Below are 15,016 nucleotides of genomic sequence, written 5' to 3' on the forward strand. Positions count from 1 at the left end.
AGCACATTTTGTACCGTCGCCAAATAGGGGGGAGAGAGTAACGGATAAGATACGAGAGTTGGGATGACAATCATTAAAACAAAGGCGTTTCTCGTTGCGGCACGAAATTTCAACCATCAACTTTGTACGCACAGTGTTAAAATATTTTGTTGACGCTCATCTAATAAGAGAGGCATTATTATCATAATAAAATAAGAGAAAACAGAGCTAAAAAAAAGCAAATTAGGTGTTCGTTTTTCTTGAACGCCGGCCGCGGTGGCCGTGCGGTTCTGGCGCTGCAGTCCGGAACCGCGGGACTGCTACGGTCGCAAGTTCGAATCCTGCCTCGGGCATGGATTTTTGTGATGTCCTCAGGTTAGTTAGGTTTAAGTAGTTCTAAGTTCTAGGGGACTTATGACCTAAGATGTTGAGTCCCATAGTGCTCAGAGCCATTTGAAACATTTTTTTCTTGAACGCTGTTCGAGAGGGGAACGGTAAAGAAATATCTTGAAGATGATTCCGTCAACCCTCTGCCAGATAATAAATTTCAGAATAATCAAGCAGATGTGAATCTAGATGAAAACAGTGGAATAAACTGATTAACAATTACAGCGATTACTTTTGTAATTATGAAGAATATGCTTACTTTCTTCCGACTGCCTTGTTTTATATGACTGCCTCTTTAATATCCTCAGGGGTTCAGAAGGCAACTGCTTGATATTACAAGACATACAGAAAGCAAAAATATATCAGTGGATGGCGCATCTCAGCAGGTTTCTAACTCACATTATATGTGCTCGATACGGAGCATTTGCAATGCTGCAACCACCAAAACGTGCGTGTAATTCATTGATGTCACTGATACAAATTTTTCGCGAAGGCGCAACAGCGGGCTAATAATGGAAATCTATCCAGTGGGTGACCTACCTGCAGACGTGAACAAATTCGATGCATCAATAAGTGTTCTGACCCACCGGACCCTTAGTACAACTACTGCATGGTGCGTATTACGAATATAAATTGGAGAGCTGTTGTTGTTGTTGTTGTTGTTGTTGTTGTGGTCTTCATTCCAGAGACTGGTTTGATGCAGCTGTCTATGCTACTCTATCCTGTGCAAGCTTCTTTATCTCCAAGTACCTACTGCAACCTACACCCTTCTTAATCTGATTAGTGTATTCATCTCTTGGCCTCCCTCTACGATTTTTACCCTCCACGCTGCCCTCCAATAGTAAATTGGTGATCCGTTGATGCCTCATAACATGTCCTACCAAACGAGCCATTCTTCTAGTAAAGTTTTCTCTTCTCCCGAATCCGGACCTCCTCATTAGTTATGTGATCTACACATCTAATCTTCACCATTATTATGTAGCACAACATTTCGAAAGCTTCTACTCTCTTTTTGTCTAAACTATTTATCGTCCATGTTTCACTTCCATACATGGCTACACTCCATACATACTTTCAGAGAAGACTTACTGACACTTAAACCTATACTCGATGTTAACAAATTTCTCTTCGTCAGAAACGCTTTCCTTCCCATTGAGAGTCTCCATTTTATGTCCTCTCTGTTCGGCCATCATCAGTTATTTTTCCCCCCAAATAGCAAAACTCATTTACTACTTTAAGCGTCTCATTTCCTAATTGAATTCCCTCAGTACCACCTGATGTAATTCGACTACATTCCATTATTCTCGTTTTGCTTTTGTTGATGTTCATCTTGAAACGTACCCTTTGAACAATTATACGTGACTGTGCTTTAACTGACACACAATATTTTTGTGCGCAACGCAATCTGACTTCCAAAACTCCCTACGAAAGAATGGCCATGACTAACATTAACCTTTACGTTTCACAAATCACTTACCTCACAAAAATCTTCGTTACTCAAGCTACTGCAATACAGCGAGCGCCACTACTGCCAGCTAAATAAAAGATTCAAACTACTGAAGGCACTAACTACTGATAGGCATAGATGAAAGATTTTCATAGAGAACAAACAGTGTATTTACCTTAACAGTCAAAATATATATGGTAGTTCATGACATCCAGTCTTACAAATTACAAAACTCCGCCATCTGTCTCCCCACGTCCACCTCTGCTGGCAGCTCACCTCCAACTGCGCAACGCTACACGCTGTTAGCATCCAGCTGTCGCTGCCCAACACTACAATGGCAGACAACAACGTAGACCAGCCACAGACTGCACACAGCACAGCTAGTGATTTTCATACAGAGCGCTATGTGGCATTATCAATATAAAAACCTAAGCAGCCTACTTACAATCTTATATCCTCCTTTCGAGACACTGTCCATTCCGTTCATGCTTTGCTATGTGTCATTTTTCTGTATGTCTCCTAGCTCTCGCATTTGGTCCTCTGAAACACCAGAGGTATTCATTAACAACACTGTATTATTGCCTCTCATCATGTTTCCCTGTTTTACCGCACGTGGTAGTCACCTATTCTATATTGACTGCTGCTCCACCAAACGCCAATGCCCTAACTAAATTCTACATTGCAGTCTAGCTACTCTCTGACTTAAATATACACGCGCTCTCGGATATCCTCGCATTCTCCACGCCACAATGGCCAACGACAGTCTACCAGACTTCACCTTGGTATACAGGGTGAAAATTATTTAAACCGACAAACTCTGGGATGTAGTAGGGGACATCAAAACAAATATTTTTCCCTAATGTCATTTTTTCCTATGAGGAGTATTTAAACCGGTAGAGAATGATTTCTCTGGCGGTAAATTAATTAAACCAACAAACAGTTTTCCATTTTTTTGTGACCAAGAGACAACACATTAACACAACCCAATTTCAATTACAGTAGATTTTCAAAAATGCCTTCATTGACACGTAAACAATGGTTGCACCGTCGGATCATTTTCTGTCTGACGCGGCCAAAAACCCCAGGAGTATCCTGAACTGTTCCTGCTGCTGCTACTATCCGGGTAACGAGATCCTCTGCTGAAGCAACAGGAGTTGCGTAAACAAGGTTGCGCATCTCTCCCCACAGAAAAAAATCCAGAGGGGATCGAGCACGCCATGGTACAGGACCACCTCTGCCAATCCACGTTTCTGGGAACCGTCGGTCCAGGAATCGACGCACACGATGACTGAAATGTGCCGGCGCCCCGTCATGTTGGAACCACATGCGTTGTCTTGTAGGGAGCGGGACGTCTTCCAGCAATTCTGGCAATGATCTGGCAAGAAAATTGTAATAATGACTGCCGTTTAATGGCCTAGGTAGCAGATACGGCCCAATTTAACAGTCCCCAACAACACCGCCCCACACATTAACGGAGAACCGCGCTTGATGAGCGCTATTAACTGTGGCATGTGGGTTATCCTCACTCCAAACATGCGAATGTGCATGTTGAAGACACCATCACGCCCGAACGTTGCTTCATCGGTAAACAACACAGAGGATGGAAATGTTGGATGCATTTCACACTGTTCCAGGTACCACTGCGAAAACTGTGCTCTGGGTGGATAGTCAAGTGGCTCCAGGTTGTGGACACGCTGTAAGTGAAATGGACGTAACAGTTGCTCTCTAAGGACTGTTCTTACATTCGTCTGATTCGTCCCCACGTTACGTGCAATTGCACGAATGCTGATGGAAGGATCCCACTCCACATGCTGCAGGACAATTTCCTCAAATTGCAGCGTTCTTACCGTGCGACGGCGTCCCTGTCCAGGTAATCTGCTAAATGACCCGGTCTCACGCAACGTTCGTACACAGCAGCAAAGGTCGTATGATTCGGGACGGCGATTAGGATATTGTTGTTGATAATCCCGCTGTGCAGCTCGTCCGTTGTGGTGCGCTACGTAGTACGCACCAACCATATCAGAGTACTCTCTCCAGGTTTATCGCTCCATTAGTAAACAGAGACAATGCACTACTACACTGGTGGACAGCACTTGTCTACAACTGAAGAGCGTAATACGCCCGCTAACAAGTGAAGATCGTAATACAGCCTCTAACAACTGAAGAGCGTAATAGGGCCTCTACTGGTTTACATAATCCTCATAGGAGAAAATGACATTAGGGAAAGATATTTGTTTTGATGTCTCCTACAACCTCCCAGAGTTTCTCGGTTTAAATACTTTTCAGCCTGTATACAGTTCACTTACAATTCAGGTTTGGAAAGTGTTACAGATAAATGTAATTGCAGCACAAGCCTCACCGGGAAAGTGTCCGGACTGTTGCCGGTGTTGAGCGCGTATATCTTGCGCATGACGGCGAGCGCCTCCTCATTGCGGCCATGCGCCATGAGGAACTTGGGCGTCTCGGGGAAGAAGGAGATGAGCAGGCCGCCGGCGAGCGAGGGGACGGTGCACATCATGACGAACACGTTCCACGGCCGCAGCGTCAGCACGCCCGTCTCGTACTCCCACGTCTCCGTCAGCAGCGCCAGCCCTATCGCTGCGGAAGACAAAGGCAGACCACTCAGCCTGACGTCACGAGTGTCACCAGCTGCAACTTTCAATAGAGTGCTCACATTCAACCACTTCTGCATGTCTTGCACTTCTCGCAGGTGTGATACCAACCATCCCACCGTTTTCGTCTCTCATTACTAGTCATTGTAGTCTGTCTCATTTCGCCCAACCTTACACCCACACACTCTCGCTATCCTATCCCAGCAAAACTTTAACCACTCACCTCTACCACGCCACGAAATGTACCCATCTTCCCTCCTTGAACAGAATACTCTTCTTATTCCCCATGTTGTTACTTCCCTCTCCACTCTTTCCTTTTTTATTTTTCGAAGGCTTGGTTCGGGAACTTCCTCCCTGTCTTCTCCGTCCCACATAACTAACAAAACACCCTTCCAAGAAAAACGTTCTCATCCACATTTTTTGCAACTTAGTGCAGTTACGGTTCCATTTGTTTATACAGACTACCGAACTTCTGTTAAATTGAAAATACTCAGTTTTACAACTTCCCACTTAGTAATTAAAATCAGATGTACATATTTTAAACTAATCAGTTGTCGATATTTTAAAATACCACAGCTGTATTTATATTCATTACAAATATTTTATCATTTTAAAATTTTTAAGAAGTTATGTGTGGTTGTTTTGAAAATTCTGCCGACTGAAGAGCGGCGATGTACCGCAGCCAGAACGTCATTGCGGGCGAGGGACTGGGATAAAAACAAAGGACTTGTGACACTGGAATGTTTTATTTCGTTCGATACTTATTCAAATATGGCCTTATTTTCACTCCAAAAATTGGGTAAATCTGCTTTCGACACAGCAGTTTTTATCACTAATTACCATGCTTGTTGATTGGCGACTCCATAGAGTGCTGTGTGCGCAACGGTCATGTACGTGAAATTAGAAGGAAGGTCAGCGTTTGCCGTAATGTTGATGGTTTATTGATAGCAAAAACGATTTTCAATCACATAGTGATCATCTACAGTGTTGTGGTGTAGAAATTAAACTCATAGGCACTGGTATCAAGTTATTATCAGTCACCAAAGCTAAGAAACGATCACCATGTGATTGAAAATCGTTTTTGCTATCAATAAACCATCAATATTACGGCCAACGCTGCCCTTCCTTCTAATTATCATGTTGCTTTGCACTCATAAGTGAAACAACAACTGCAGTAGTAAGAAAGAAATTCATTTACTGCTATTTTCCACTTACTTCTCTTAGGATTGCGTATATCACAACAGGAGGAAGGCAAGCTACTTATTTCTTATAGCCCAGAAGGTGTATCCTGAAATTCAGATTGGACGCGCATGCTGAGCGCGTGATTTTGTGTGTGTATCTGTGTGTGCGTATTTATATGTGTTTCTTCTTGTGTGGGTGGAGATTGTAGCGATGTTGGAAGGGGGTTGGAGGGAAATGCGATGGAAAAACAGAAACAGATGGGAGACTATCCTCCGCAGCGTACTGCCACGAAGATTGGGTAGTCTAACAAACAAAATACACAAGAAAATAAACACCCGCCGCAGAATAGTGTTGTGTTCGTAAGGGAATGCACAACGCGTCGAGGAATAAAGCGACAACGTGTGAATGAAGAAATATCTGCAGAGTTCTCACCAATACGATGGGAATATTTAAATAAATGTAGTGATTTACTAGATCTGTTTTACTCTCGGTTAGGAATTTCCAGATTTCCGACACGCTAGCGCCGATCGACGGACGTAGTCGTGAAACGCTCGTACAACCTATCTGCGACGTAACTGTGAACAAGAGCAACGTAATTGTGAGTGCGAAGCAGCTGAAACCCAATGAACAATATTAGTGCACTCTTTCTTCAGATTAAGTGTAAAAAATTAATGTTTAAGTTCGACAGTCTTCGGTGCACATTACATTTGAAATATACTATAAAAGAATACGAGCGGAATTCAGGCTGTGGAAATGATTTCTCGGTGGTGTTAAATGGTGCACACGAGAAGATCGCTTCAGAAATGAAAATATTAGAAATGAATTACTCGCTGATACAGAACAAGGGAAAGAAGATCCACCGAGCAAGGTCGCGCAGAGGTTAGCACAATGGACTCGCACTCGGGACGACGACGGGTCAAACCTGCATCCGGTCATTCTGATTTAAGTTATCTGTGATTTCTATAAATCGCCGCAGGCAAATGCCGGGATGATTTCTTTGAAAGGGCACGGCAGACTTCCTTCCTCGTCCTTCCTTAATCCGATGGGACCGATGACCTTGCTGTTTGTTTAGTCCCCTCTCTCAAATCAACCATCCAACCAAAAAAGATTAAATAGAAACAGGTGGTAGGGACACGTAAATTAAATGCATTATAGACTTCGAAAATAAGTTCTTGACCTTATACCTAGAGGGACAGGACAGAGGGGAAGACGACGGAAGGGATGACTGGATCATGTTTACCAGAACAAGTGAAACCACTTAATTCATGAAGGAAGGTGAAGACTGCCGTGCAAAAAAGGCTCTATTCTCTGTATGATCGTTCCTGATTGCCTGCATCCGTCTGATTAACCTTGCTTGATCAATGTACCAAGGCTTAGTCAGTGCCTGAAGTTAGAATCGAGTACAATGCCTCCTAGGGTACAGACAGTGAAATCTCTCTCGCTTCTGGCTCCACTTGTTGCAGAAACTGATGGGCTGTTTACGTGTACCGCCATGAAATTATTCGAAGTTCTCAGTTTGCTGATAACTGGGTAGTACAGTTTCCGGGCACAGAACCGACATAGGTCAATGTACGAAGCAGCTTTCTATTTAGAAGGACTTACGGAGCGAGGCGACCTTGGTGGTCTAGCCTGTAGAGCACTATCCTAGTGTGACCACAAATCCGGATAAAACCGGACATGTTCTCCTTTTTACCTGTGTGTCCGGACTCCAGGCGGATTTTTACATTGTCCTCCTTTTCACATAGTTGATCGTAATAAAACTATATTTGCAGTTATTCCCGTTCTACTACTTTTGTTTAAATGCTTTAACTACAGATGGTAGCAGGATCGTCGGTTTTATCAATTTTTCACTAGTGATCATAAATCGATCAATTAGCGTGTGCAAATATCGATTGCTTACAATTTCCGCTCCGTATTTTCAGTTCCAGATGCAGATTTTCTTGGCTTGGCGTTGACGGTTTCATGTCATATACTCAGTACTGTTTATTGATAATCGTTCTGTTGATTTGTATAGTGGCTTTGAGAAAGAAATCAAACCTTCTATATGAAGCCGTGTTTGCTGTATCAGTCGTGCCATGAATATCTAGAGGATAGCTCTGTATATTTGACGACTTTTCCTGTTTCAAATGGATGTCTTTTAAAAAAGATGTTAACTACAGTGATGTTGGAAAAAACCTTTCGTGTTTGCAAGATAAATGTAAAGCTTTTGATATTGCAGGTGTACAATGTTTGGACCAGTTCTGTAATTCTAGGTAATTTATGAGACAGAATAGTAATGATCCTGAAACTAGTGGGTTCTCCTGTAGTAAAAAATGGGTCAAGTATTTTTGTGAAAGTGAGTCTGTTGATTGTCATTCAGAATCGTTAAAACTTGCCGAAGACATTTTAATAATATCAGGGTACGATGCGAATGCAGAAAAAGTATTTTCGCTCATTACTACAAAGTGGACTGACGACAGGAATAGGCTGAACCCTCACTCTGTTAAAGGTACATTCATGGTCCATTATAATTTAAAAGAATTTTCCTGTCTGTCTTTTTAGAACTATCTGCTAAGCAATTTTACACTTCTTCAGAAAATTTGATCTTCAGAGAAGTACCAACAAAAATGAAGGAATGTATGGTATGTCTATTAATTAATTCATTTATTAAATTTGAACGTTTGTTTTCGCATAGCCTCTTTTTTCTGACTTTGTCCTTCTTTCTGAAGTTGTCTGTCGTATTTTCTATACGTTTGCAACTGGACTTCCTACTCTACACTCCTGGATGCCTCCTTTTCAGTTCCGGATAGGGGCAGCGATTTTCCCTCGTCCAGTTCTTCCAGAATGGCCCCAGGTCCAATCATGCTCTTATCCTAAGAGTATCGTGAATCTTCGCAGAGGTAAAAGGCGGTCGGGGCGATGGGTCCGCCACCCTCCCCTTCCTAGCGCCGCGGCGAGGGAAAGCTGTACTCTACCCACAGTCAGGCCAGCAGCCCGGTCGCTGACTATCTTTTTTTACGTTTTACCGAGCCAAATACGGCAATTATAAGCCGCTAGACTCGCCATCCAGATTTTGTATTTTCGCGGTTTTCCTCAACAGATCATGGCTAGTGCCGGAATGCTCTCTTAGAAAAAACAACACATCCGATTCGCTTTCCGATCTTTCGCAAATCTCTTTGTCGTCGACCACGCATTAACCGCAATATTCCATCCTTTTAAGTGGGTCTTTATTAATGCTTGGTCAGCATACTTTCCGAGCAACAAACAATATTAGGGAGGTTATATGTCATCGACTGGTGGCGTTACGACAGACCTCGAACATACCAGGTGTGTGAGTATGATGATTGTCCGACGGCAGAACAGGAAGAACTTCGGATATTCTAGAGTGTGCTCTACTCCCAACATGGCAGGTAACCCAATTCGTGGTGACATTATCCTATTGTCTACTCATCTGTTCATGAGAAGCTCTCGGATTTCCAACAGGGTGGCAGTATTCTAAAACGGTGACATTCTGACCAGTAGTATACTCATCATCATCTGGCGAAATGCTGAGATTTTGAGGATGTCGTCCTACCCACACCTGCGGTGTACGCTTTTCCACCTGGCTCCGGGAGGCTGGGTACAGTGAGGTCGGCGGGTGGTGTAGGGGGTGAAGCGACGGTAGTTGAGTAACGGGCGCGCCGTTAAAGAGTCTCTTTCAGAGCATTCCGGCCCTGTCTCTCGAAGGGGACGGGGGTGGTCATGCTCTCGTCGAGTTGCCGCTATCGCTGGATACCATACCGCAGTCAGTCAGTATCCTTCATCACTGTTTACAATATTCTGGTGAATCCGAATTTCGATTATTATGACGCTGTTCCAATATCCGGCAGCTCGGCAGAGCAACTTGTTCTTCTCGAAGTCAGATGTGTGGTCTTCCTTGTTACTGTGTTCTGCTATTGCCGATTTCTCCGTTTGTCCCAGCCGTACATGCGTTATATGTTCCTCGCAACGTTTAGAAATACATGACTGCGTTTGTCGAATATATCGTGGACCGCATTCGCAGGCGGTGCTGTAAATTCCTGGTACGTTGAGTTTAAATGGGTCTTAGGCAGAGCCAAGCCACTCTTTCGTCTTTGCCAGTGGTCCGAAGACGGCTTTTGTGTTCGATTTTTCCAGAAGCCTCCCAGTTTTGGCTGCCGCCGTCCCAACATGGAGGAAAAGCCAGTTGCATTTCTTCTCCTTCTTCCCGAATTTCCGTGACCAGTCTCGCTTAAACGCCCTCCCAACCTGAGCTTCTCTATACCCATTTCTGCAAAATACCTGCTTCAAGTGCTGCAGTTGGTCTGAGAGGCTTTCTTCAACATAGCTGACGTGCACCCTATGTACCAAGATGAACAGTGCTGTTCGCCGCTGGCGCTGGATGGTGGGACAGCTTGTTGCGTGCAGATACAGGTCTACGTGAATCTTCTTCCTATATACTGAATGGTCTAATGTGCCATCTGCCTTTTCCGCTATTAGTATATCGAGAAATGGGAGACAGCCCTCCTCATATACTTCCACAGTGAAGGCGATGTTTTCATTGCTGCTGGTTTACAACCTCGTCCAGCGCCTGTCTCCCATGCTCCGTAACCACAAAAGTATTCTTCACAAAGCGGCAGAAGTGTTTGTGATTTTTGGGAGCAGTTTTTAGGACCATCTTTTCAAAGAGTTCCGTGTATCGATTTTCGATCCCTTGAGCAAGAGGGGATATCAGGGCCACTCCATCTGCCTACTCATAAAACTCTCCAATGCACTTAAAGTAGGTGGTCGTTACTGCATGTTCAAGAAGTTTCACTGTTTGAGGCATCATTCAGCAGAGCAGAGCCAAGGAATCTTGCAGAGGTACTTTCGTGAAGAGCAAAGTAACATCGAAGCTCTAGAAGGTCATCTCTCTGTAATCGCATGCCCTTAAACATTCTCACTAAATCTGCCCAGTTCATCACGTGATGACAAAAGTGGCCCACAAGCAATTTTAGGAATGTCGCCAGAGACAGGCCAGGAATGCTATGACAGAGAAGCGTCCGGTACCCCACCACCGCGACTTCACTCCTCACCCCGCCCGCCGTACCCGTCCACAGCCACCCGGAACCAGGTGAAGTGGAACACATCGCAGATATAAGTATGGCAGCATCTGAAAAATTTCGACAGTTCGTCAGAAGATGGTGGAGTATGTCACTCGTCGAAACGACGCGGTTTGAAAACACTACCACCCGGCTGGAAACCCGAAATGTATGCGCTGGGAAAGTCTACATTCACACACCTGTATGTTATTTCCTACGCTATATTCTGATGCTACGTTAGCGACAGCCGTGTTTTAATCGACATCACCGTCGTTGCTCATCAACAGTCACGTTCGTGAATTAATCTAGAACGCTTACAACGCTTTTCAACGTGAAGCGCGTTTCCTTCAAGGTAGTGTGCACAGTACGGGATTGACACATGGAACCGATGATGGGTATAAGGGGACGGATGCTACAGCTCACTTACCCATAATAATATTGCCATTGGAAACTTGGAAAGCTAATGTCATCTAGTCATAAGCAACTGAAACAAACCGAGCGAGGTGGCGCAGTGGTTAGCACACTGGACTCGCATTCGGGAGGACGACGGATCAATCCCGTCTCCAGCCATCCTGATTTAGGTTTTCCGTGATTTCCCTAAATCGTTTCAGGCAACTGCCGGGGTGGTTCCTTTGAAAGGGCACGGCCGATTTCCTTCCCAATCCTTCCCTACCCCGAGCTTGCGCTCCGTCTCTAATGACCTCGTTGTCGACTAGACGTTAAACACTAACCACCACCACCACGACCACCCAACTGAAACAGTTTTACAGTTCAATGAAGACAGTGGATGATACGTTTGACGACGATGATTCAAACCACCTTTGCTAAAACTTCTGTTCTGAGACTGATCTTAAGCTAAATGCGTGAGACAGCAACTGAACGCAAAGCAGTTCGACAGCTCACCTGGTAAGGCGACCTGAGCGATGCCGACGTAGATGCCGGTGGTCATGACGCAGCGGTTGCGGTACTGCGCGCCGTGGAACTCCGCCAGGAAGGAGAAGTTTATACAGAGGGCACCGCACGACCTGCAACACGCGGACACGCGGACCATGCAGCGCTGGCAGCTGCGGACACAGAGCTCTGTAAAAAATGGAACGCGTTTTGCGCCAGGCTGGGTTGTCGTATACAAACAAAGTCGTCCAGTCGTCTGGGAACGAAGATTCTCGTGACCGCATACTTGTTCAAAATACACTGTACGACAAAAAAAAAGTACCGCCAAGGAATGATCCGAATGGGAAGCAAATCGGTAGGTGTGATGTACAGATAATCAAATGATTACAATTTCAGTAAAATTGGATAATTTATTCCAGAGGAATGGCTTCACAAATTAAGCGAGTCAAGAAAGCGTTGGTACACCTCCGGCCCTAAGCAAGCATCTATTCGGCTTGGCACTGATTGAAAGAGTTGTTGAATGTCCTCCTGGAGGGATATCGTGCCAAATTCTGTCGAACTGGCGTGTTACGTCATCAAAATCCCTAGCTGGTTTAAGAGCCCTCCCCATAATGTTCCAAACGTTCTCAACTGGGGAGAGATACGGTGACGTTGCTGGTCAAGGTAGTGTTTGGCAAGCGTTAAAACAAGCAGTAGAAACTCTCCCCGTGTACGGGCAGCTATTATGTTCCTGAAATGTGAGCCCCGGACAGCTTTCCATGAAGGGCAACAAAACAGGGAGTAGAATATCGTCGACGTACCGCTCAGATGTAGGGAAGGCGTGGATGACATCCAAAGGAGACCTGTTATGAAATGAAATGGACCCCAGACATACGGCCCGACAGCCAGGAGTGACGGATTGGGGTGTCATTTCTTTCCATAGCAGGACACCTTTGGTTGTCATCTGTGGCTCCCTTACAACACAGTGGTACCTCGCCGGCATTCTGTGCCCCGTTTTCCTCGTTTCCTTGAATGGCAAGCCATCCTGGGCTTACGATTCAGCAGCCCGCCCTCACACGGCAAGGGTTTCTACTGCTTGTCTTTATACTTACCAAAGCCTAACTCGGCCAACAACTTCACCGGAGTTGGGAACGGTTGGAGCATTACGGGCAGGACCCTACAACAGGCTCAGGATTTTGACCATCTAAACAGCCAGTTGCACAGAATTTGGCACGATATCCCTCAGGAGGACATGCAGCAACTCTATGAATGAATGTCAAGCCGAATAACTGCTTGTAGGGGCCTGTGGTGGAGCAACGCGTTATTGACTTTGTCAATTTGCTCTGGAAAAAATCGTCCAATATTTCTGAAATTGTAATCATTTGCTCGTCTATACATGTGCATCACATCTACCGATTTCCATCTCATTTGGACAATTACTTAGTCTTGCGCCATCTTTTTTTTCTTTTTCTGTCTTGGAATATACTCTCAGTTTTGTTGCCAAGTTGGAGTAAAATCTGAGGTTTCAATGTTTAAATCCAATGTTTTTGTCTGGAACAACTGTCTGTCGTAACTACTGCTGTGATGGCATTGTCCTTCACAATTCTTAGGTGGAGTATGATACAAACAACTTTTATTTTTTCTGGCTCCAGGAGTTAAGTAACCTTGCTGTGCCTGACAGCACATACTTTACACCACGTGCTTTCTGCGAATTACTTGTTCCCGTTTCTGGAAGTTCCCAGTAGTTTTCAGCAGCAGCATAAATAAAGTTGTTCATCTAAGCGTCAGCGTGGCTTCGAGAAGTAAAGGTAATTTCTGTTTGTTATAGCAGTTTTGAACGCGAATGCGCTTAGAGTATCCTGTATTATTCTAATATATACTAATACTGCCCACCGCGATGTTGGATGCCGTCTGGCGGCGTACCGAGTATGTGACGTGGTAACTAAATGTAAGCGGTGCAGACACGAGCGAGGGATCACCCTAGCGATGATATGGGCTGCAAATGAGCAAATCCTTTGAGATAAGCGACATTGACAAAGGGAAGGTTATTATTGCGCAGAATTTGTGAGCAAGTATCTCGAAAACGATGAAGCTCGTCGAATTTTGACGTGCTACTGCCGTGAGCATCTGTGCTAAGATGTCGGAGGACAGTGAGTCTAGCACCAAAAACTAAATGATTGGACGTCCACGACTCCTCACACAACGTGAGGTTCGGAGGCTTGTCTGGTATGTGAAGTAGGATAGATGATGATCTGTGGCATCTCTACTGAAAAAGCACAATGCCAGTGCACGCACAACTGTTTCGGAGGACACCGTTCATCGTATATTGCTGAACATGGAGCTCCGCAGCAGACCACCCCTTCGTGTTCACATGTTGAACCAGTTACGATTACAGTGGGCACGAAGTATCGGCATTCGACTGTCCATCAATGGGAACGTGTCGGCTCTTGGGGTGAATCACTGAATCACACTTTTGCTACACTAGGTTGATGGTCGTCTCCACAAATGCCGTCATCGTGGTGAACGGAGGCTCAAAACGTGCAGCGCGCAACGGACGCAGGCTGGTAGGAACAGTATTATGCTAAGGGAGACATTCCCCTGCGCTTGCATTGAGTCTAGCACGCCGACAGATTGGTTGCAAGCCCGCAGTTGGTCTCCTTCTAACCAACATATGGCCATCACTGGCACCGATGCAGAACCAGCTTGCATCAGGAAACACAACATACCACTCTCCAATAAACTCTCGCTTGACACCACTGAAGTTGCAAACGGCGGTGCTACGTGGTCAGTGGAACGCACGCTATAGGGCATCTAGCTCGCAGCTGTCCTTGAAATAACCAACTTGTAACAGTTCGTTGTGTCACTGTGGTGCCAACTGATGCTCAAAATACTGCTGCAGATGCAGTATGATACGCCAGAGCCTTACGCCGAACAAGATGGCCTCTCCTGTCGGAAGTGCCACGTGGCAGTCCAGAGTCCGGTCTTCCTGCGACTGCACATTCTCATGACCACCGGTGCGAGAAATCCATATACGGTGTACGGTGGCTACATTCCTGCCAAGTCTTTCTGCAGTATTTCAGAAAGACGTTCCAGCTTCTCATAGCCCTATTACACGACCTAACTCAAACTCAGTGTGTGCTGATAATAGCGCCTTTGTCACCTTAAACGCATTCTTCACTAACATCAGCTCACCATATCCAATCTCAAAAGTAACTAACGCTCACCAACGTTACGGCGTGTATTTAAAGCAAACCTGGCTCGCATCCTCATAGTGCCAGTACTAGCGTCACCCTTATGCGAGTAGCACGGAATTTGAATATACACTATCTTCCAGGTGTAGAAACACGCCTAACAACTTTCTACTCCCTCTTGGTGCTGCGATTTCTCTTTGTCGTTGTATCAAAACGTATTCTGATCACTACCACCTTTTTTATTACAAAGTGAATAGTTGCGTGGGAAAAAGTTATACGTGCTCAGTCATA

General features: G+C 45.0%; 1 protein-coding gene across 1 annotated transcript in view; it reads right to left on the reverse strand.

Annotated features, from left to right (window-relative positions):
* Positions 1-15,016, reverse strand: part of LOC126267658 (synaptic vesicle glycoprotein 2A-like) — a 198,353-nt gene that overhangs the window by 90,171 nt on the left and 93,166 nt on the right. The window contains exons 5-6 of the mRNA XM_049972957.1: positions 11,568-11,689; positions 4,173-4,411 (exon numbers count right to left, since the gene is read on the reverse strand). Of these exons, the coding sequence (XP_049828914.1) occupies positions 4,173-4,411; positions 11,568-11,689 (361 nt within the window). The remainder of the gene's footprint in view (positions 1-4,172; positions 4,412-11,567; positions 11,690-15,016) is intronic.

Source organism: Schistocerca gregaria, chromosome 4 (genome assembly GCF_023897955.1).
Source record: "Schistocerca gregaria isolate iqSchGreg1 chromosome 4, iqSchGreg1.2, whole genome shotgun sequence".
Classification (NCBI taxonomy): domain Eukaryota; kingdom Metazoa; phylum Arthropoda; class Insecta; order Orthoptera; family Acrididae; genus Schistocerca; species Schistocerca gregaria.